We start from the raw sequence: 23787 nt of genomic DNA, 5'->3' as shown, positions 1-23787 counted from the left end.
CGAAATAATAAGAACAGGAGTTATAATAGGACAGGCCTGGACCGAAATAATAAGAACAGGAGTTATAATAGGACAGACATGGACGAAATAATAAGAACAGGAGTTATAATAGGACAGACATGGACAAAATAATAAGAACAGGAGTTATAATAGGACAGGCCTGGACGAAGTAAGAACAGGAGTTATAATAGGACAGACCTGGACGAAATAATAAGAACAGGAGTTATAATAGGACAGACATGGACGAAATAATGAGAACAGGAGTTATAATAGGACAAACATGGACGAAATAATAAGAACAGGAGTTATAATAGGACAGACATGGACCAATAATGAGAACATGAGTTATAATAGGACAGACATGGACGAAATAATGAGAACATGAGTTATAATAGGACAGACATGGACGAAATAATAAGAACAGGAGTTATAATAGGACAGACATGGGACGAAATAATAAGAACAGGAGTTATAATAGGACAGACCTGGACGAAATAATAAGAACAGGAGTTATAATAGGACAGACCTGGACAAAATAATAAGAACAGGAGTTATAATAGGACAGGCCTGGACGAAATAATAAGAACAGGAGTTATAATAGGACAGACCTGACGAAATAATAAGAACAGGAGTTATAATAGGACAGACCGGACGAAATAATAGAACAGGAGTTATAATAGGACAGACATGGACAAAATAATAAGAACAGGAGTTATAATAGGACAGGCCTGGACGAAATAATAAGAACAGGAGTTATAATATGCAACCACATAAAGCATGTTAGCATATTTTACCAATTTTTGTCACTTTTTTCCAATTTTTTGTCACTTTTTTTCAATTTTTTAAAAATATTTTTTCTTCCTCAATTTTGGCGTTTTTTCCATTAATTAATTAATTAATTTGAATTATGTTTTTATCAAGTTTTTGTTTCTTTTCCGATGTTTTTTCAATTTTTGTCACTTTTTTCGTTTAAGGTTTTGTCACCGCGGCGATGTTTTGATCTGTATTTTTGGTCAGGAGTTATAATAGGACAGACATGGACGAAATAATAAGAACAGGAGTTATAATAGGACAGACCTGGACGAAATAATAAGAACAGGAGTTAAAATAGGACAGACATGGACGAAATAATAAGAACAGGAGTTATAATAGGACAGACCTGGACGAAATAATGAGAACATGAGTTATAATAGGACAGACCTGGACGAAATAATAAGAACAGGAGTTATAATAGGACAGGCCTGGAACGAAATAATAAGAACAGGAGTTATAATAGGACAGACATGGACGAAATAATAAGAACAGGAGTTATAATAGGACAGACATGGACAAAATAATAAGAACAGGAGTTATAATAGGACAGGCCTGGACGAAGTAATAAGAACAGGAGTTATAATAGGACAGACCTGGACGAAATAATAAGAACAGGAGTTATAATAGGACAGACCTGGACGAAATAATAAGAACAGGAGTTATAATAGGACAGACATGGACGAAATAATGAGAACAGGAGTTATAATAGGACAGACATGGACGAAATAATAAGAACAGGAGTTATAATAGGACAGACATGGACGAAATAATGAGAACATGAGTTATAATAGGACAGACATGGACGAAATAATGAGAACATGAGTTATAATAGGACAGACATGGACGAAATAATAAGAACAGGAGTTATAATAGGACAGACATGGGCCGAAATAATAAGAACAGGAGTTATAATAGGACAGACCTGGACGAAATAATAAGAACAGGAGTTATAATAGGACAGACCTGGACAAAATAATAAGAACAGGAGTTATAATAGGACAGGCCTGGACGAAATAATAAGAACAGGAGTTATAATAGTACAGACCTGGACGAAATAATAAGAACAGGAGTTATAATAGGACAGACCTGGACGAAATAATAAGAACAAGGAGTTATAATAGGACAGACATGGACAAAATAATAAGAACAGGAGTTATAATAGGACAGGCCTGGACGAAATAATAAGAACAGAGGAGTTATAATATGCAACCACATAAAGCATGTTAGCATATTTTACCAATTTTTGTCACTTTTTCCAATTTTTTGTCACTTTTTTTCCAATTTTTAAATATATATTTTTTTCTCAATTTTGGCGTTTTTTCCATTAATTAATTAATTAATTTAATTATGTTTTTTATCAAGTTTTTGTTTCTTTTTCCGATGTTTTTTCCAATTTTTTGTCACTTTTCGTTTAAGGTTTTGTCACCTTGGCGATGTTTTTGATCTGTATTTTTTTGGTCAGGAGTTATAATAGGACAGACATGGACGAAATAATAAGAACAGGAGTTATAATAGGACAGACATGGACAAAATAATGAGAACATGAGTTATAATAGGACAGACTGGGACTAAATAATAAGAACAGGAGTTATAATAGGACAGACATGGACAAAATAATGACAACAGGTGTTATAATAGGACAGACATGGACGAAATAATGAGAACAGGAGTTATAAGTAGGACAGACCTGGACGAAATAATAAGAACAACAGTTATAATAGGACAGACATGGACGAAATAATGAGAACAGGAGTTATAATAGGACAGACTGGGACAAAATAATAAGAACAGGAGTTATAATGGGGCAGACATGGACAAAATAATGACAACAGGTGTTATAATAGGACGAGACATGGACAAAATAATAAGAACAGGAGTTATAATATGCAACCACATAAAGCATGCATGTTAGCATATTTTACCAAATTTTGTTTGTCACTTTTTCCAATTTCTTTGTCACTTTTTTCCAATTTTTTAAATATATTTTTTTTTCCAATTTATTTTTCTCAATTTTTTCCTTTAATTAATTAATTAATTTAATTATGTTTTTGTCAAATTTTTGTTTTTCTTTCCCGATGTTTTTTTTAATTATGTTTTTTTTATAAATTTTTGTTGCTATTTTTCCCATTTTTTTAAAACTTTTTCCCAATTTTTCATGTCACCTTTGGCTTTTTATTATTTATAATTAATTATCTAATTAATTAAATTGTGTAATTTTGTCAAGTTCTTCCGATGTTTTTGTTTCCAAATTTTTGTCAATTTTCTTTATACGCGCGCCTTTTTCGATCTCCTTCTTTTACGTTTTTTTAATTATGTTTTTTTTTCCAATTCTTTTGTAAGAGTTTTTTTTTCTCCATTTTCTTTCACTTTTTTTTTCAAATTTTCTCCAAAAATTATGTCACTTTTCCGATTTTTGGTCACTTTTTTCAGTGTTTAAAAAATAAATAAAAGGTCATAGTTCTGATATAGAAAGCTTTTGCAAAAGGTTAAATTTGTCCCGGGGCGCACAGCAGCGTTAGAGAGACCCAACAACAGATCTCCTTTGATCTCCTTTGATCTCATGTCTGGGTCTCTGTTTGAATCGTTTGGTTTTCTCACGGGTTTGGTTCTGACCGTGGAGCGCGAGCGTTCGCCACCGTCGACCGTGCAGCAGCGTTCCTTGCTGAACGCCACCGTAAAGGAGAGCTCCGCTTTACGGGCCGGCAGCACACCACACACCATCTACCGGAACACACAGACCACCGGTAACACACAGACACCATCTACGACACACACAGACCACAGACACAATTGTGTGTCTGTGTGTGTGTCACGTGTGTATGTGTCTGTGTGTTTATTGTGCGGGTGTTGTTGTGTATGTGTGTGTATGTCTGTGTGTGTTTGTGTGCGTGTGTGTGTGTGTGTGTGTCGTGTGGTGGTGTTGTGTGTGTTGTTTTTGTGTGTGTGTGTGTGTAGAGTCTTACTGCAGTAGAAAGATGAAGGTGAGTGTAGTCTCCATCAGAAGGTCTTCTGTCTCCTGAAGTTAAAGGGAGTTAAACTGTTTATTAATCCCAAATTGGGAAACAAGCTGCAAGTAACAAGGACACACACACACCGCCACACACACATACAGAAAATACAATAAATATACTATAAATAATACATAATATGCAGCTAAGATAAGAGATAATACCTATACAGTACAGGCCAAAGTTTGGACACACTTCTCATTCAATGTGTTTCTTTATTTTCATGACTATTTACATTGTAGATTCTCACTGAAGGCATCAAAACTATGAATGAACACATATGGAATTATGTACTTAACAAAAAAGTGAAATAACTGAAAACATGTCTTATATTTTAGATTTCTTAAAGTAGCCACCCTTTGCTTTTTTGATAACTCTGCAAACCCTTGGTGTTCTCTCAATGAGCTTCATGAGGTAGTCACCTGAAATGGTTTTACCTTCACAGGTGTGCTTTGTCAGGGTTCATTAGTGGAAGTTTCTCCCTTATTAATAAAAAGCAAAGGGTGGCTACTTTGAAGAATCTGAAATATAAGACATGTTTTCAGTTATTTCACACTTTTTGTTAAGTACATAATTCCATATGTGTTCATTCATAGTTTTGATGCCTTCAGTTAGAATCTACAATGTAAACAGTCATGAAAATAAAAAGGAAACACATTGAATGAGAAGGTGTGTCCAAACTTTTGGCCTGAACTGTATATAACAAAATAAAATATGTAAAATATTAATATGAAGTAACAAGTGTTAATAGTATAATACTGTAATATTGTAATATGTGTGAGGTAGTGAGAGAGTTATCTCACAAGGTGATCTTTATTAGTCAAAATAATTCATAATTTCAGCTTTTTTAACTCCAAAAATTAGATATAATTCCATAAAAATAAGGTTTATTGACCATGGAATCCACAACGAAGTGTAAAACTTTAGTAGTATCGGTCGGGAATGAAGTTAACAACAATACTTTATACTTATACTCATACTCAGCTTTATGAACACGCAAAAACAGATAGTTTTAAGGTGTTTTTACCTTTAGATAGAGTGTGTCCTACCTCAGCAGTGGTCCCTGGGAGGTCTGAGGTCTGCTGTGTGTTAACCAGACTTTAGAGACACAAACATGAGACTGACAGTTACTCCACATCTACATGTGAGACACACTAGTGTGTGTGTGTGTGTGTCTGTGTGTGTGTATGTGTGTGTGTGTCTGTATGTGTGTTTGTGTGTGTGTGTGTGTGTGTGTGTGTGTGTGTGTGTGTGTGTGTGTGTGTGAGTGTGTGTGTGTGTGTCTGTATGTGTGTGTGTATGTGTGTGTCTGTATGTGTGTGTGTGTGTGTGTGTGTGTGGGGGTCTCCAGAGGAGGGATGCTGCTCTGGGATCAGAGCGACCGTTGGTTCAGCTCAGAGACACAAAAACAGGGAAACTCATCTCTGCTGTTGATCAGACACACAAACACTGCTGTCTGTTCTGTCTGTCTCTCCTGTCCTCGTCTGTCTATCTGTCTGTCTGTCTCTATGTCTGTCTGTCTGTCTGTCTGTTCACCATAATCTACCAAAAGAACTACTTCCATGTCCCTGTTCTGCAGGTATTCCGCCTAAGTGTGAAGTGCTCCCTCGTTTAGAAGAAATCTCCCGGCTAATCCTGCCTTGTACTGACTGAAGTGAGAGAAACAGCTAGCTAGCTCATGGAGTCCTTACCTAGCTACTGAGCATGTAGTCTTACCTAGCTACTGAGCATGTAGTCTTACCTAGCTACTGAGCATGTAGTCTTACCTAGCTACTGAGCATGTAGTCTTACCTAGCTACTGAGCATGTAGTCCTTACCTAGCTACTGAGCATGTAGTCTTACCCTAGCTACTGAGCATGTAGTCCTTACCTAGCTACTGAGCATGTAGTCTTACCTAGCTACTGAGCATGTAGTCCTTACCTAGCTACTGAGCATGTAGTGTTACCTAGCTACTGAGAATGTAGTCTTACCTAGCTACTGAGCATGTAGTGTTACCTAGCTACTGAGCATGTAGTCTTACCTAGCTACTGAACATGTAGTCTTACCTAGCTACTGAGCATGTAGTCTTACCTAGCTACTGAGCATGTAGTCTTACCTAGCTACTGAGCATGTAGTCTTACCTAGCTACTGAGCATGTAGTCTTACCTAGCTACTGAGCATGTAGTCTTACCTAGCTACTGAGCATGTAGTCTTACCTAGCTACTGAGCATGTAGTCTTACCTAGCTACTGAGCATGTAGTCTTACCTAGCTACTGAGGATGTGACAACAAAGATGTAACAGCAGTGAGATGTCTCACTCTGTAGCTAAAACAGAGAGCTGAACACAGGGTGAAAAGAGGAGCTGCAGCAATGTGCAGTCCTGACAGTAACAGACCTGACAGTAACAGGCAAGTTGAATTATTTTAAATAATATTTAATTGACTTCATTTTGATGTGACTTTGATAGAAGAATTACATAGTAATGTTATGTTTTTTTCAAAATTTTATTGACATTTATAGCAATTTTATGACATCACATGACATCATGAGAGCCCAGCTGCAGTGTGACATCACTGCTTACCCCCCCCCTCCCCCTGAGTCATGCTGCAGTAATAAAATGCTGAGTCGCCGTGCGTGGAGTCGGTCAGCAGCAGCGAGCTGTCGGCCGCGGCCGAGACTTTCTCCGGGCCGAGGCCGGCGCCGTACGTCACGTTGGACGCCGCGGTGAGGCGGAAGCTCAGCAGCAGCTGGGGGGGCCGTCCAGCCCACTTCCTGTACCAGCTGACGGTCCACTTCCTGTTAATAACAAGACAGAAACAGCAGAAAGAAATGTAAAAACACACACACACACACACACACAGACACACACACACACACACACACACAGACACACACACACACACACACACACACACACACACAGAGACACAAAGACACACACACACACACACACACACAAACACACACACACAGACACACACAGACACTCACACTCACACACACACACAGAGACACACACACACACGCACACACACACAAACACAACCACACACACACACACACATACACACACACACAGACACTCACACTCACACACACACACAGACAGACACACACACACACACACAAAGAGACAAGTCAAGGCCCGTTGGTGTACCTGCTGCTTGGGGGCGGGCCTACGCTGCTTCTTGGGGCGGGGCTTCAGCGGCGTCCAGCAGGGGGCAGCGCAGCGTGGCGTTTTCCCCGACTCTCACCAGGACGCCGGGGGCCGGGGGGGCCATGGTCGGCGTGGTAACAGTCGGTGTGGCAACGGTCGGCTCCGGGGGGGCCACGGTCGGCATGGCAACAGTCGGTGTGGCAACGGTCGCCGGCCAGCACCAGACACCTCAAACACAACAACATTCAGTTATTAACGATGATTTCACATTGTTGTCAATAGATAGATGAGAATTATTAATCTCAAGCTGCAAGTAATGAGGACACACAGATACACACACACACACACACACACACACACACATACACACACACACACACACACACACACACACACACACACATACACACACACACAGACACACACACACATCACACACACACACACACACATAGACAGACACACACACACACAGACACACACAAACAGACACACACACACACACACACTCACACACAGACACACACACACACACACATACACACACACACACAGAAACAGACACACATAGACACACACACACACACACACACACAAACAGACACACACACACACTCTCACACACACACACACACACATACAGACACACACACACTCTCTCACACACACACAGACACACACACACACACACACACAGACACACACACACACAGACACACACACACAGAGACACACACACACACACACACACACACAGACACACACACACACACACACACACACAGACACACACACACACAGACACACACACACATTAGTGGACTAATGAGCCTTGGTTAATAATGTGAACTCACCGCTGAGGGAGAGGAGGATCAGAGCGACCAGCTCAGACTCCATCTTTAACTCTAACTGCTGCTGCTGTTGTTCCTAAAACCAACCGAGCGTCTCCAAAAACAACAGCCAACTGACACAGCGTGAGGACACCAGTCTGCTTACACCCTCGGGTGGGGGATCACAACACCCCGCGTAGATTCTGCCCTTTAGACACAAACTATAACTAACTTGTTGCACCCACCAGACTCCATGTAAATAATCATCCGTTTTTGTGTGTGTTTTTTTTTTTCCTTTAATTTTTTTTTATTTTTTTGTTTGCCAAATTAGCATATCTCCACCAGACTCCATGTAAATAATCAGGACTTTTTAGCGTGTATAGAGCCAGCATATCTCCACCAGACTCCATGTAAATAATCAGGACTTTTAGCTGTATAGAGCCAGCATATCTCCACCAGACTCCATGTAAATAATCAGGACTTTTAGCGTGTATAGAGCCAGCATATCTCCACCAGACTCCATGTAAATAATCAGGACTTTTAGCGTGTATAGAGCCAGCATATTTCCACCAGACTCCATGTAAATAATCAGGACTTTTAGCGTGTATAGAGCCAGCATATCTCCACCAGACTCCATGTAAATAATCAGGACTTTAGCGTGTATAGAGCCAGCATATCTCCACCAGACTCCATGTAAATAATCAGGACTTTTAGCTGTGTTTTTCAAATATAGAGCCAGCATACAGTGCCTTGCGAAAGTATTCGGCCCCTTGAACGTTTCGACCTTTTGCCACATTTCAGGCCTCAAACATAAAGATATAAAACTGTAATTTTTTGTGAAGAATCAACAACAAGTGGGTCCCAATTATGAAGCGAAATTCATTGGCTATTTCAAACTTTTTAACAAATAAAAAACTGAAAAAGTGGGCGGGCAAAATTATTCAGACCCTTTACTTTCAGTGCAGCAAACTCTCTCCAGAAGTTCAGTGAGGATCTCTGAATGATCCAATGTTGACCTAAATGACTAATGATGATAAATAGAATCCAGCTGTGTGTAATCAAGTCTCCGTATAAATGCACCTGCTCTGTGATAGTCTCAGAGGTCCGTGTAAAGCGCAGAGAGCATCATGAAGAACAAGGAACACAACAGGTTTAAAAAGGTTTGAAATATCCAATAAATTTCGTTCCACTTCATGATTGTGTCCCACTTGTTGTTGATTCTTCACAAAAAATTACAGTTTTATATCTTTATGTTTGAGGCCTGAAATGTGGCAAAAGGTCGAAAAGTTCAAGGGGGCCGAATACTTTCGCAAGGCACTGTATCTCCACCAGACTCCATGTAAATAATCAGGACTTTTAGCGTGTATAGATCCAGCATATCTCCACCAGACTCCATGTAAATAATCAGGACTTTTAGCGTGTATAGATCCAGCATATTTCCACCAGACTCCATGTAAGTCAAGTTAAGTTATGACCCTGAAATAAAGGACCTAAACGTGAGGCCCACGCCTCCGACTACATGCTGAGAAACACCCAGACTACGGTATCTACGGTATCTACGGTATCTACGGTATCTACGGTATGGTAGGCAAGGCAAGGCAAGGCAATTTTATTTATTTAGCACATTTCAGCACAAGGCAACTCAAAGTGCTTTACACAAAACATCAAACATTAAAAAGCAAAGAGCAAAATAGGGATTAAAATAAGAATAAAAATATTAACGAATACAAATGTAATACCATATAAAATACATAAATAAAAATCATAGTTCAGTATAACAATTAATACCAGAATAAAAATGCAACAATAAAATTCACTGTTCAGTATAAAAAAATTACGAAAAGCATCATCAAAAAGAAAGGTCTTCAGCCTTGATTTAAAAGAACTGAGAGTTGGGGCAGACCTGCAGTTTTCTGGGACTCTGTTCCAGATATGTGGAGCATAAAAACTGAATGCTGCTTCCCCCTGTTTAGTTCTGACTCTGGGGACCACAAGCAGACCTGTCCCAGACCACCTGAGAGGTCTGGGTATGTCATAGTGTAGCAGACCTGTCCCAGACCACCTGAGAGGTCTGGGTGGGTCATAGTGTAGTAGACCTGTCCCAGACCACCTGAGAGGTCTGGGTGGGTCATAGTGCACTAACAGATCTGAAATGTATTTTGGTCCTAAGCCATTTAGGGATTTATAAACCAGCATAAGTACTTTTAAAATCAATGTTTTGAGGCACAGGAAGCCAATGTAAAGTCTTTAGAACTGGAGTGATGTGATCCACTTTTTTGTGCCTAGTGAGAACTTGGGGCAGCGCGTTCTGAATCAGTTGCAGCTGTCTGATTAGTTTTTTAGGGAGACCTGTAAGGACGCCGTTACAGTAGACAAGTCTACTGAAGATAAAAGCATGGACTAGTTTTTCTAAATCCTGCTGAGACATAAATCCTCTAATCCTTGATATATTTTTAAAGGTGATAATATGCTGATTTTGTTATTGTCTTAATGTGGCTTAATGACATTACCAAGATTTCTGGCTTTGTCTGTTGTTTTTAATATTGCCGTTTGAAGCTGTACACAGACTTCCAGCTTCTCCTCTTTTGCTCCAAAAACAACCACCCTAGGTTTTTCTTCATTTAATTTAAGAAAATGTTGGCACATCCAGTTATTGATTTGTTCAATGCAATTAGTCATTTTTCGTATTGGACTATAGTATAAATAAAGTTATATAAAGTTGTGTGTTGTCTGCATAACTATGGTGACTTATCTTTTTGTTTTCCATAATCTGAGCCAATGGAAGCATGTAGATGTTAAACAGGAGAGGCCCCAAAATTGAGCCTTGGGGAACTCCACGTCATAATTTTACGATCATGTACATAATCGTCTATAGACACAAAGTAGTCCCTATTCTTTAGATAGGGTTCAAACCATTTTAGTACTGAGCCAGAAAGGCCAACCCAGTTTTTCAATCGTTCTAGTAATATGTCATGGTCGACTGTGCGAATGCAGCACTGAGATCAAGTAATACTAAGACTGAGGTTTTGCCACTATCTGTGTTAGAGTGGATGTCATTAGAGACTTTTACAAGAGCTGTCTCAGTGCTGTGGTGTGGTCGAAAACCAGACTGGAAGGCATCAAAACTGTTGATTACTGACAAGAAAGGGTGAGTTGTCGAAAACCGCTTTTTCAATAATTTTACTTTAAAAATGGAAGGTTTGATATCGGCCTATAGTTGCTCATTAGTGTCGGTCTAGATTTTTCTTTTTTTTCTTTTTTAAGAGTGGCTTGATGACTGCAGTTTTAAGGCCTCTGGGAAGATACCTGTTAGAAGAGATGTATTTATAATATGTGGGAGATCTGAAGCCAAACAACTTAAAACATTTTTGAAAACGTTTGTTGGTAAAATATCGAGGCAACAGGAGGAGGTTTTTAATTGTTGTATAATGTCCTCCAGGATATTGTGGTTGATCATATTAAATTGTGTCATAATGGAAGTTATTTTGCTTGGTCTCTGTGACGACACAGGTCCTGTGCTTGATACGGACGCATTAACTGTTTGTCTACATTCTGAAATTTATCTGTGAAGAAGATGGCAAAGTCGTTACAGGCTTTAGCAGATAAATGTTCAGATGTTACTGGTACTGGAGGGTTTGTTAGTCTATAAACAGTAGCAAATAAAGTATGTGAGTTATTATTGTTTCTAGCAATAATGTCAGAGAAGAAGGACTCCCTTGCATTCCTTAGTTGAAAGTTATAAATGTGAAGTCTCTCTTTATAAGACTCATAATGGACCTGGAGATTGGTTTTTCGCCACCTATGTTCAGCTTTTCGACACGATACAGATCGCAGACAGCAGTTCAGCAAAATCTTCGAAAAAGGCTGCACAGTATTTAGGTGGCCTGTAGGTATTAAGGAATATAGCTCGAGGAGAGGACCTTAGCTGAAGAGCCACTAATTCAAAACTAGCAAAATTTCCATAACATAATTTCGTACATTTAAATGAGTCATTAAACAAAATGGTGACTCCACCTCCTTTCATATTAAGTCTATTCTCACTCATGAAGTTCCAATTTGGAGGAGCTGACTCAATGAGTACAGTAGCACTGTTGTTATTAGCCAACCAAGTTTCAGTTAAACCAAAAAATCAAGGTTGTGCTTAATAATAAAATTATTGATTAAAAAGCATTGTCCTGCCAAGGATCTGATGTTTAGTAGGGCAAGTGTTAGTTTGTTGAATATATTAGCTGTCTCCTTTTTTTGTGATAGACTGCAGCTGAGAGGGGATGGGTACTAAATTCACTTTTTTAGCAGTGAAGTTGTTGTTCTTACATAGTGTCTCCAGACTCTTCACCAATTTGTTTTGTCTGTTACTGATTCTGACTGGAATGATAGAGCTAGTTTGTGGAAGGAGCTGGTATGTGGGAGTGTGCATGTGCACATGTCCCTCGAATGTAGACAGTCAATCATAAGTCTGTGTCTGCAGGGCATGCCACAGATTCCCACAGAGCATTTGGTTGCCCCGTGCACTGGGATGAATGCCATCCCTGCCAAACAGCGAATGAAAATTGTCAATAATACCTATATTGTGATTGCTGCATGTAGACAGTAGCCAGGTATGAAGCTGGAGTAGTCTGCTAAAAAGGTCTTTTCTGCGACCTAGAGAGGGGAGTGGACCTGAAATAAAAAATCAACTTTCCAGTGCTCTTTAAAGTGTCTATAAGAACGATAAAATCTTGCCTTGTGCGTTCAGTTTCGTGGTCACTGTGTCCACAATGGACCACGATGCGTTCGATGGATGTGGGAAATGAGGGTATCAGGTCCAGAACTTTGGCATGTATGTCTGCAACCTCGGCTCCAGGAAGACAGTGTGTAACAGCATTAAAAAAAATGTATGTGCCGGGTGACTGAGTCACCGATAATTATTGTGGTTGGGGGGAAGAGCGGACGAGGAGTGAGGGATTGTGGATGGCCAGTGTCAGGAAGAGAACAATCAGTATTGGTTTCTAATATACATGGGAGAGAAGATTGCTTACTTTGTATTGAAGATGGTCTTTGGGGTGTGTTGTTATTCGAACTGTTGACGAGACGCTTCCTCGAGAGGACCACTACGGTAGCTACGGTATCTACAGTATCTACGGTAGCTACGGTAGCTACGGCAGCTACGGTAGATTTAGAATCCTTGTTTATAGCATTATGTCAAAAAAATATATATTTAAAAAAAATATGTATATATGTAGTATATAAATAATAAAAAAATGTTTATTAAATAATATTATATACAGTCTATGGCTTGGATGTTATTAAACGTAACACTAAAATAATTAGAAAAAGATCCTCAACAGCAAACAAGTAGAGAGTCCCCCCCCCCCATCCTGAAGATTTAAAAGTTGAAAAGAAAGACCACAAACACATCATGGTAACTTTATGCTTTTATTGTGAAAAGAGACAGAATTTAAGACAAAACATGACAGAAGTCAACGGCATTTCTACAATTTGATGATCACAGCTTCCATCTTTAAAGGACTGGAAGTGGAAGAAGTTTATAATGTTCACGAGGAATCTGGTCAATAATTCTGAATTATTTTATACAAAGTTCATTCATTAGTTTATAACAATTACCTGACATATTTCTGTAAGTGTGATCCTGTACAGACTCAACTGATCAGCAGTAGGAAACAGGAGGAGACTCTCCGTCCTACAGAGAACACAGAGACACCGAGGCACCAGGATAATCAAACAAGAACCCAAACACACCAGAACCGAACCAGAACCCAAACCCAGGATAGAGAGGCTTAGTGAATGTGGTGTTGAAGGTGTGGAGGTGGATCAGTGAGTCAGAGGAGACTGTGTAGAAGGACAGAGAGCCAGCAGGACAGTCCACATACACTGCTACTCTACCAGAGACAGAGGAGGAGGAGATGGATGTTCTGATGTTATTGTGCCAGACAGAGTAACCACCATCAGAGCAGAACAGACTCCAGGACTGATCATTACGTCCAAACAAACAGTCATCTCTGTCTCCTCTCCTGCTGATTCCTCTGTAACTCACTGATATATCAACCCATCCTCTTGTCTCAACCTCCCAGTAACAACGACCAGTCAGACCATCTCTACACAGCAGCTGAGGACACCAGAAGTCAAATCTCTCTGGATGATCAGGATATGGCTGATCCTTCTTCACACGTGTCACCTTCCTGTTGTTGTCAGACAGTTTGAGGTTTCTGTTCACTGTGTTTGTGTCGAGTGTGAGTTCACAGGAATCTGACGGAGAGAACGAGACACAACACAGCTGCAGTTATTAACCAATCAGCACTTTGATGATGACATCAGAGGGTTGAATGAGTGATGTCACAGTTTGATAAATGTAGGAAAGTTTTTTTTTCACACCTCTTTTGTCGGGAAGGTGCGTGGGATATGATCAAAAGTAGCAGATCAAAATATTTTAGAAGATCCCGCACACTGACCATTACGCAAGCAATAATTTATTTAGAAGAAAAATACAACGTTTCGGTCTCAGACCTTCATCGGGTAAATTTAGGTTTGATAAATGAAATTAAAAACACACTTACACCTCCATAGACCTGGTGTCAAATATCTGAGTCCAGCAGGCTCCACCCTGAAAGGAGGAGGGGCATTACATCACTCACACACACACACACAGCTTCATTCTGATCAAATGTAGGGTTGGAATTTACTCATTTTATATTCATATAAGAGGGAGAGAGGGAGAGAGGGAGAGAGGAAGAGAGAGAGGGAGAAAGAGAGAGAGAGAGAGAGAGAGAGACAGACAGAGAGAGAGACAGACAGAGAGAGAGACAGGGAGAGACAGATAGAGAGAGAGAGAGGGAGAGAGACAGAGAGAGAGAGGGAGAGACAGACAGAGAGAGAGACACAGAGAGAGAGACAGAGAGACAGAGAGGGAGACAGATAGAGAGAGAGGGAGAGACAGAGAGAGAGATAGACAGAGAGAGAGAGACACAGAGAGAGAGACAGAGAGAAAGAGAGACAGAAATGACAAATAAATATTTTTTTGGATTATTTTTCAAAAAATCTAACATTAAGAAGAGGAAAACAACAGCTAACTCTGCTAACATGACAGCTAACTCTGCTAACACGACAGCTAACTCTGCTAACAACAGCTAAGGACAGAGAAGAGGAGCAAGAAGGCTATGCTATGCTAAGTTATGAACAAAAGGCTCCAAACAAAAGGAAAAACCCACCAAAGGCTAGCACTGTCTCCTTCCCACTCAAAAGAAGCTGTAGTAGAGTAGAAAGGTAAGCTTCTTCATATCCATAAAAGATTAATTTGTAATTTCTACTTCAAGAAACCAAGGCTAGCCTGTGCTAACTTAACATAGCGTGCTAAGTAGCAGCAGAGGGAGCAGCAGAGCAGCAGTTAGGAAATGAAATAATGTTGGGATCTCCTGGGGGAGAGCCCTGCCTCCTTGTGATTTGCTACCCAAAGGAAATTAAAAGTACACAGGCCAAGAATGTTTATAAACAAACAACTCAAAGAAAACAATCTTTGTTGTCCCTCAGATGACGTATTGACGGCCTTATATGGGCCTAATGTGTGATGGAACTAGCGGCGATCAGCAGCCGAAAATTCATAAATTATGGACATAAAGTGGATCAATCCTGTAATTAAGAGTTTGGATTTATTGCTCAAAGACCCCGGATAAATATCTCCTTTTTGTTCATCAGTGTTTGTACCTGAGAGTGTCCAGTCTCCAGAGAGGATCCTTCAGTCCCGCTGACAGTAGCTTCACTCCAGAGTCTCCTGGATGATTGTAGCTCAGGTCCAGCTCTCTCAAATGGGAGGGGTTGGAGCTCAGAGCTGAGACCAGAGAAGAACAGCCTTCCTCTGAGATCAGACAACCCGACAGACTGCAAACACGAAGAAAAACACACAGGAACCCTCTATCAACTCATGGAGTTTGTTGTCAGGTACATTTTGGACCAGATTTATAAAAAATCTTTATAATCATCTGCGGTATTTAATTATTCAACAACAAAAGTAAATTGTAAAACTCATGTAAAGTAATTCTCTGAGTCTAATAACTACTGCCCAAGTTTATCATATCAACAGACACAAAGCTACATGTTAGCTGTTTATCAGCTAAAGTTAATTGGCATTTAAATGGTCATCAGTTGAATAGGTTAATGAATGAATCCTGACCTGAGAATCTCCAGTGTGCATTGTGGACTCTTCAGTCCATCAGAGATCAGCTTCACTCCTGAATCCTGCAGGTTGTTGTTACTCAGGTCAAGCTCTCTCAGACTAGAGGACTGGGAGATGAGAACTGAGGACAGAGCTTCACAGCTTCTCTCTGACAGGTTACAGCCACTCAGTCTGGAGAGACAACAGGAAGGAAACAAGTTATTTTTTATTTTTCTCTCCTTTTGAAAGAGAGTATTTATTGATGAATAAATCCCACTTACAGAGCTTTGTTGAAGGCTTTGACCACTGGCAGCAGCCTCAGAAGAGCCTCCTCTGAAGCAGAGTATTTCTTCAGGTCAAACACGTCCAGATCTTTCTCTGATGACAGTAAGATGAAGACCAGAGCTGACCAGTCAGCCGGAGACAGTTCATCTGTGGAGAGACATCCTGATCTCAGGGCCTGTTGGATCTCCTCCACTAGAGAACTATCATTCAGTTCATTCAGACAGTGGAACAGATTGATGCCTCTCTCAGCAGACAGATTATTATTGATCTTCTTCTTGATGTACTTGACTATTTTCTGATTGGTCTGTGAGCTACTTCCTGTCTGTGTCATCAGACCTCGTAGGAGATTCTGATTGGTTTGCAGTGAAAGACCCAGGAGGAAGCGGAGGAACAAGTCCAGGTGTCCATTTAGACTTTGCAAGGCCTTGTCCACAGCACTCTGGTAGAAACGTGTTGATTTGTCTCTGAACACTTCAGACCACCACAATGTTCTTTGTTCTTCTGACAGCAGGTTGACTCCAGAGTCGGTGAATGTCAGATGGACATGAAGAGCAGCCAGAAACTCCTGAACACTCAGATGTATGAAGCTGAACACCTTGTTCTTGTACAGTCGTCTCTCCTCTTTAAAGATCTGTGTGAACACTCCTGAGTACACTGAGGCTGCTCTGATATCGATGCCACACTCTGTCAGGTCTGATTCATAGAAGATCAGTTTGCCTTTCTGCAGCTGCTCAAACGCCAGTTTTCCCAGAGACTCAATCATCTTCCTGCTCTCTGGACTCCAGGGTGAATCTGCCTCAGCTCCTCCAGCATACTTGATGTTGTTCACTTTGGAATGAACCACCAGGAAGTGGATGTACATCTCGGTCAGGGTCTTGGGCAGCTCTCCTCCCTCACAGGTCTTCAACACATCCTCCAGAACTGTAGCAGTGATCCAGCAGAAGACTGGGATGTGACACATGATGTGGAGGCTTTGTGATGTCTTGATGTGGGAGATGATTCTGCTGGCCTGCGCCTCATCTCTGAATCTCTTCCTGAAGTATTTCCTTTCTCTCTCCCAAAAGCATTCTGATCCTGGTTCTTGTCAGCAGCACACCCACTGAAGTGGACTCTGTAACATCAGTCAGGATTTTAGTGTTGTGGAAGTCCAGAGGAAGTCGACACTCATCCAGACCGTCAAAGATGAACACAACCAGGAACTCTTCAAACCTGCAGATTCCTGCTTCTTTGGTTTCACTAAAGAAGTGATGAACAAGTTCCACCAAGCTGTACTTGTTCTCTTTCAGCACATTCAGCTCTCTGAAGGTGAATGGAAATATGAACTGGATGTCCTGGTTGGCTTTGTCTTCAGCCCAGTCCAGAGTGAACTTCTGTGTTAAGACTGTTTTCCCGATGCCAGCCACTCCCTTTGTCATTACCGTTCTGATTGGTTTATCTCTTCCAGGTGGGGTTTTAAAGATGTCTTCTCGTCTGATTGGTGTTTCTGGTCTGTCTGGTTTCCAGCATATTGTTTCAATCTGTCTGACTTCATGTTCAGTATTGACCTTTGCAGTCCCTCCCTTTGTGATGTAGATCTCTGTGAACATCTGATTCAGAAGGGTTGACTTTTCTTCTTTAGCAATCCCCTCAGACACAAGCTGGAACGTTGTTTGGTAGCTTGTTCTGTTGTTGTCAACACAACATATGTATCTTTGTAAATAAGAGGGAGACATTGGTAACAAAGCTAATGTTTGTTGAAGACTGATAAATAAGTTTGATCTTTGTTTCATCCATTTTCTTTAATTCATAATGATTATGACTTACCTGCAGATTCATAGATGATGTTTGATAAAGTCTTCACTAGCTCATTTTGATTGATCTTCACTAAAACTATTCTGGTCACATTAATAGTGTTTATACTGTAGGTTTGGAACATCATATCCACTGTGATCCTCCTGTTTACATTCTCCAGTTTACACTTTGGAATTGCTGGGAAATCTTCAAGTGTCCCTTTCTGCTGCAGGAACCACTTAAATTTTTCAAAGTCGTCGGTTCCCAAATCTTCTAAAATTCCCAAGACGACTTCTTGAGGCGTCATCATCTTTTGTCCCTGCAAAGATCCAAAAGATACCAAAAAGAAAACCGTCACTTAACATAATTACTTTGGGAGTTTAAAACTACTTGGATTATCAAAACAGACCAGTTTTGTAGATTATGTTATGATGACATTTGTGCACAAAAATAATAATTCAAGATTCATTCATGGATGATTATATAATGTTAATTAATAAACCAAAAGTAAAGATTCTGCATTAGTTCTACTAGACTTCAGTGTTTCATCTGATACAGTGGATCACTTGAGAGGCTCAGGCAGTGGATGGAAATGTCTGGATCAGCTCTGGAGTGGTCTTCTTCTTACCTTTCAGACAGAGTTTTTCAGTTATTGTTCATTGCTACGCCACGTCATCTAAAGCTATGTCTCAAAGTTCTGTCCTGAGTCCGATGCTGTTTGCTTTATACATTCAGCTCTGGTTTCTCTTGGTCATATAATAAGTAATTTAAAAGATATCTCCACAGAATCAGAATTGACTTTATTGTCATTGTAAGGAGATAGAAAAAATGTCACTCTATCTACTTTAATTTTTTTTTTTTTTTTTTTTTTAAAAAAATTATTTAAAAAAACCCTTATTATGGGGCGTGTTCCAACCGAACCAGGAAAGAAAAATTTTCTGCATTCATTGGATAGACATTGAGCGTCAGCGTCAGTTCTGGCAGGCCAGGTAGTCAAGTCGCTGGTAACGCTATTGGCCAACAACACGGTCTCATCAGCTGATCTGCTCCAGCTGAGCTGCATCAGCTGATCTGGATTAGCGCATCAGCTGGTCAACACCCCTCGCTGATTAATGGCTACACTCAAACAGGGCGCCCTATTTAAAACAGATTCAGTTTGCTCCTACCTGCTTGCTGCCCGCTTCTCTGCCGCCCGCCACCTCCCCTGCTCCTCCTTGTCGTGTATAACGTGGCGTTTGCTTCTATGTCGTCGTTGCTGCTCTGTTCATGTGGGGGAATAGTTCAGCTCACACAGTCCTAAACTGTGAGAGCGTTCCCTAATGCTGCTGCTGTCCTCTGACTCTCTGCTATTTCATGGTGCTCATGAAAGGTCAGAGGACTCCCTGAACAGAGCCATACCGCCACAAATTTTATTCAGAATTTATTAACTGAAAGGCAATTAAGTCAATAAAAATTTCCCAAATAATTTTTATTGTCATGTGTGTTCTTGACTTAATGGACCTGACAGAACTACAACCAATCAGTGCAACAGAACTCAACACTGTATCGTCTCCATAGCAACCACTCTTTGCACAATTCATTCGTTCTAACTTCCGACTTTTAGACTTTTTTGAAGCTGGATATATCATTTGCTGCGTGTAGATATGAACGTTGATAACGTTAGTGATAGTGACATGCTCGCTACAGTTGTATTTCTAGAGATGAATCGGCGAAAACACGTTTTATTTCTCTGATTCACGGCTTTGTTCTAACACCGCTGGGCCTCCCTCTCTTCAGTCTCTCTCTATCTCTCTCCACCATATAACGCTACCGTGCTTTCGGGTGGTTGTTGAGGCTCCGCTCCGTCTAAAACTCTGCCATTTCGTAAGCTTTTTGTAACGCAGAAATAAAATGGATTAATGATCATTTTATTCATATAGTTTATATCTGGCTTTACCAGCTGACTTCTCTATTGGCCGTTGAAACAGGTGAAGCCTCTTACGTTCTAAAACCAGCTTCTGCCACTTGAACAGCTGAGTCGCAGCCACACCATCAGCTGGTTTGAGACAGGCCGGTTGAGGTTTTTAAAATTAATGCGCTTACAATATCTTCTGTAACATGGTTGGTGCCATGGTGGAATGTACACATCTCAGTTCTCCAGCGGCAGCCACCTGTTGTAAATAAATTCAACCCAAGCGCTCTTTGGTGACGTGGTTGATTCTGTTACTGTTGACCATCTGTCCGACAATTTGATTGGTCCGAACAGATCTTGTTCTGGCAATAATTGCTCTTCAATGGATCAAGTCCAGACCGAACTTCCCGACCTCAAATGTTGTGGGCGGGGCTAAGTTTGGCTGGCATCCAAGCTAACTCTATGGTGCAACATAAAAAAACAACAATGACAATACTCTGGTCCCTAAATGTGCAGCATGGAGATGATTTTGAACAAGATAGATGTAAAAGTAGTTGTTGTACATGTACATACCATAAATATGGAGTCCACGTGTGTTTGATACTGCTGGGCAGACTGACCACTGGGAACTTCTGAGCTCTCCTGGTCCACTCTGCGGAGAAATCAGGAAGAATTAGCTCACATTATGCAATGGTGAAGTCCCTTCTGTTGGCCTCAAAAATATTTACTGCCCCAGATGAAGGAGTATGAAGTATCTCAGGTTCCCTCCAGTTTATTACGTATATCTTTCCTCTGGGAGAGATCCACCATCATGGCCTCTGTATCCACTGCTAGGCAGACAACACTCAACTATATCTCTCCCCCAAAACAACAGCCACCCACTCCACTATCAATTAACATGTTGAATCGGAGGGTGGGCAGTCGGACTCAATGACCAATCTGATTGGTTGAGTGCTAACCCGGAAATGACGAGCGGGATGAGCGGGACGAATGCCTGTTATTTATTTTTTAAACTGCATTAACATATTATTTTAGTGAGGACTCATAAATAACTACAAATAAATAATGTTAGGGAAATCAGTTTATGTTTTGTTACGTGTTTCTGGATTTAAAAAAATCTATATTTCGTCCAATATATCGGAATATTGCATTTTTAAATCACCAAATATTTGTATCGAAATCGGCCTTAAAAATCCTTTCTCAGTCGGGCTCTAACTTCTGTTTTGCTGGAGGTTTCAGAACAACTCACCTCGGTCTTCTCTCCATTTCAATTGTCCTCTCACTCACACTTTCCTCCATTTTAATCTCCCTTGCAGGTCGCCTTGTTTTTTAAAGTAGCGGTATCTCCATGGACCGGTTCAGGTTCAGGTTCAGGTTCAGGTTCAGGTTCAGGTTCAGGTCCAGATTCAGCAGGGTCTGGTCTCTGATGGGTCCTGTTAGAAAGAGAGGAAGACCACTTTTTAAACTCCAGAACCAGAAGCTGCTGGAGAAACTAGAAGATATCAAGCAGAAAATAAAGTCTGAAGCTCTTCACTGAATGATTTCTGCTCTCTGCTCATCCTGCTCTGTCATTCATTCTCTTTCTGGGAGAACAGGAACATTGGAAAGACTCCAGGACTAATGTCATCTTTCTGTCCTCTAATGGAGACAAGACTCCATTATGACAATTAATCTCACCTTTCTGTCCTGTACATCCTCCTCCACACATCACTACAACAGTAACAGAGGCATTTAGGTCACTACATTTTTTACATTGTTTTCTGACAGCAGGAGAAAGGCTCGGACCCCCCTCCATCTTCAAACTTCAGACCTTCATTTAGATCTCAACTACACAGCTGTAAAGTTTTCTGACTGCAGCCTCACGGTTTGGAAAGACAGACGTATAAAAACCTAGCAAAGTATTTAAAACCTCCTCTGCAGTAGTTAATGTTACAACATGGAGATTTATCTTCAACACAAGAGTCATCCAAACTTTCTCAGGAAATAAGAAGTGAAGTAGAGTCACAGCTCCCCCTGTCAAGCAGCAGATTTTCACAATCAGAGCTTTGTTTTTCCTCTCTGTGTAACTGTGGTTGTTGATGTCAGTGTGTGTTTGTTCTTCCTTTGTCCCGTGAATGCAACATGAGGGGCTTTCCACTCGTCTATAGAGGTTAATAGTGGTTTTCACTGATTGGCCTTGAGAAGTAAAAATGTCAATATCTGCAAAAAAATGATGGTTACAGACGCACGCGTGCACACACACACACACACACACACAGTCGAGAACACACACACACACACACAAACACACACAGACACGCACACACACACACACACACACACACACACAAACACACACAGACACACACACTTGTTCTTACCGCCATTAGAAATGAATTCAAAAACTTTCATTATGTTTAACTTTCTCTGAAACTAAACAGAATTTAAACGGTGCCAGATGATGTTTAAAGAGTTTAATTTAAAATATATTTTAGAAGGAGCTATAATATAGCTATATGTTACATAGATACCCACGCAACATGGCGGCAGATCTTTGTTTTAATTCATCACAAGTCCGGTTGAGTTGGTTTCTCTGCAGCTTTCTGCTCTTAAACTAAACTAACCACAGCTGGAGTTCACCAGTCAAACGTTACAGACATTATATATATATATAATGTGTATATATATAATGTATATATATTTATATATATATATATATATATATATATATATATATATAACTCCATCTATATATATACTCCAGCTATATATATATATATATATATATATATATATATATATATATATATATATATATATATATAAAATAACATTACAGACATTAGAGTTAAATTACCTTCAGCTGGAGCTTCACACGGAGAGAAAAAACTGCGTCACAAACTGTGTAAAATGAAAGTAAACTTTAAACAGGAAAAAGAGGAAATTCACAGAGAGGAGCAGCATTACCAAATATAATGATACACGGATTGTATCAAACTGAGCCAAAGCTCATTCTCGTCTGCCTTCTTTATTTTACAGTCAAATGGTGACTAGAACGGCTCCAGGTCAAAGGTCAATATGGAATGGATTGATCTGTATATATATATATATATATATATATCTATATATATATATACATTTTTGTCACTTTTTATCAACGTTCTTTTGTAATTTTTCAAATTCTATTGAATTAAATAAAACACCCTAACCCATTAAAAGTAGTGAACTGATGATTTATTTGACCTGTGAAGAGTAATGAATGTATGGAACCATCCACGTTAGATTCTTTGACAATTTGGTTGAAAGAAACCCAAATTTCTGATACGGAAACTTTTTAAAAATGGGTCAAATTTGACCCGAGGACACCAGGAGGTTTAAGGAGAAGGAGACAACTGACTCAACAAAGGACCTTTAGAAAAGGGTCATCAGGGTCTAGTCCACGTTAAACCTGGCCAGCTACCTAAGGAAATGGTCCTTAGTCGACCAATCAGCACGTACCTGAGACGGGATGTCTCAGAACGCTTTCACTGAAAGCCACGTATTGCATACTGTCACGTTATGGCTCCATAGCAGACGCTTTTATAACAATAGGCTAACGATTGGGTCATAACCACGAGACTTACTGTCACACAGTAGAGGAATTACCGTATAGTACAGGAGAAGCTCTCAGACAGTTTGGACTTCCATTAGCTGTTAAAATTGAATTACTAATGTTAAAGGTCCCATGACATGGTGCTCTTTGGATGCTTTTATACAGGCCTTAGTGGTCCCCTAATGCTGTATCTGAAGACTCTTTTATATAGACCTTAGTGGTCCCCTAATACTGTATCTGAAGTCTCTTTTATATAGACCTTAGTGGTCCCCTAATACTGTATCTGAAGTCTCTTTTATATAGACCTTAGTGGTCCCCTAATACTGTATCTGAAGTC

The 23787-nt window shown here is 40.1% G+C and overlaps 2 protein-coding genes across 2 annotated transcripts; both read right to left on the bottom strand.

The window, feature by feature from the left end:
- Window positions 1-6370: 6370 nt before the first annotated feature.
- On the bottom strand, window positions 6371-7906 carry sid1 (secreted immunoglobulin domain 1). Its single transcript, XM_039811455.1, has 3 exons — window positions 7812-7906; window positions 6981-7185; window positions 6371-6596 (listed from the first exon to the last, which is right to left on the bottom strand). Exons 1-3 carry the CDS (start codon window positions 7852-7854, stop codon window positions 6371-6373), a joined length of 474 nt encoding a protein of 157 aa, XP_039667389.1. The 5' UTR covers window positions 7855-7906.
- Window positions 7907-13188: 5282 nt separating this feature from the next.
- On the bottom strand, window positions 13189-18295 carry LOC120565565. The gene is made up of 5 exons (XM_039811454.1): window positions 18022-18295; window positions 15952-16048; window positions 15486-15659; window positions 14342-14388; window positions 13189-14033 (listed from the first exon to the last, which is right to left on the bottom strand). The coding sequence occupies exons 1-5, from the start codon at window positions 18293-18295 to the stop codon at window positions 13468-13470; spliced, it is 1158 nt and encodes a 385-aa protein (XP_039667388.1). The 3' UTR covers window positions 13189-13467.
- Window positions 18296-23787: the final 5492 nt, after the last annotated feature.

This window comes from Perca fluviatilis, chromosome 9, assembly GCF_010015445.1.
Source record: "Perca fluviatilis chromosome 9, GENO_Pfluv_1.0, whole genome shotgun sequence".
Taxonomy (NCBI): Eukaryota; Metazoa; Chordata; class Actinopteri; order Perciformes; family Percidae; genus Perca; species Perca fluviatilis.
This window is presented reverse-complemented; position numbering and strand designations above follow the sequence as displayed.

Excerpts from the sequence above, each read along its gene's own strand:
- sid1 (XM_039811455.1), bottom strand. The coding sequence starts at position 7,854 with ATGGAGTCTGAGCTGGTCGCTCTGATCCTCCTCTCCCTCAGCG. Across the intron at positions 7,186-7,811 it reads GATCCTCCTCTCCCTCAGCG|GTGTCTGGTGCTGGCCGGCG; the intron begins GTGAGTTCACAT and ends GTTGTGTTTGAG. Across the intron at positions 6,597-6,980 it reads GCCCCGCCCCAAGAAGCAGC|GAAGTGGACCGTCAGCTGGT; the intron begins GTAGGCCCGCCC and ends TGTTATTAACAG.
- LOC120565565 (XM_039811454.1), bottom strand. The coding sequence starts at position 18,295 with ATGACGCCTCAAGAAGTCGTCTTGGGAATTTTAGAAGATTTGGGAACC. Across the intron at positions 14,389-15,485 it reads TGGAGACTGGACACTCTCAG|GGTGGAGCCTGCTGGACTCA; the intron begins GTACAAACACTG and ends TCCTCCTTTCAG. Across the intron at positions 14,034-14,341 it reads GACACCAGGTCTATGGAGGT|ATTCCTGTGAACTCACACTC; the intron begins GTAAGTGTGTTT and ends TCTCTCCGTCAG.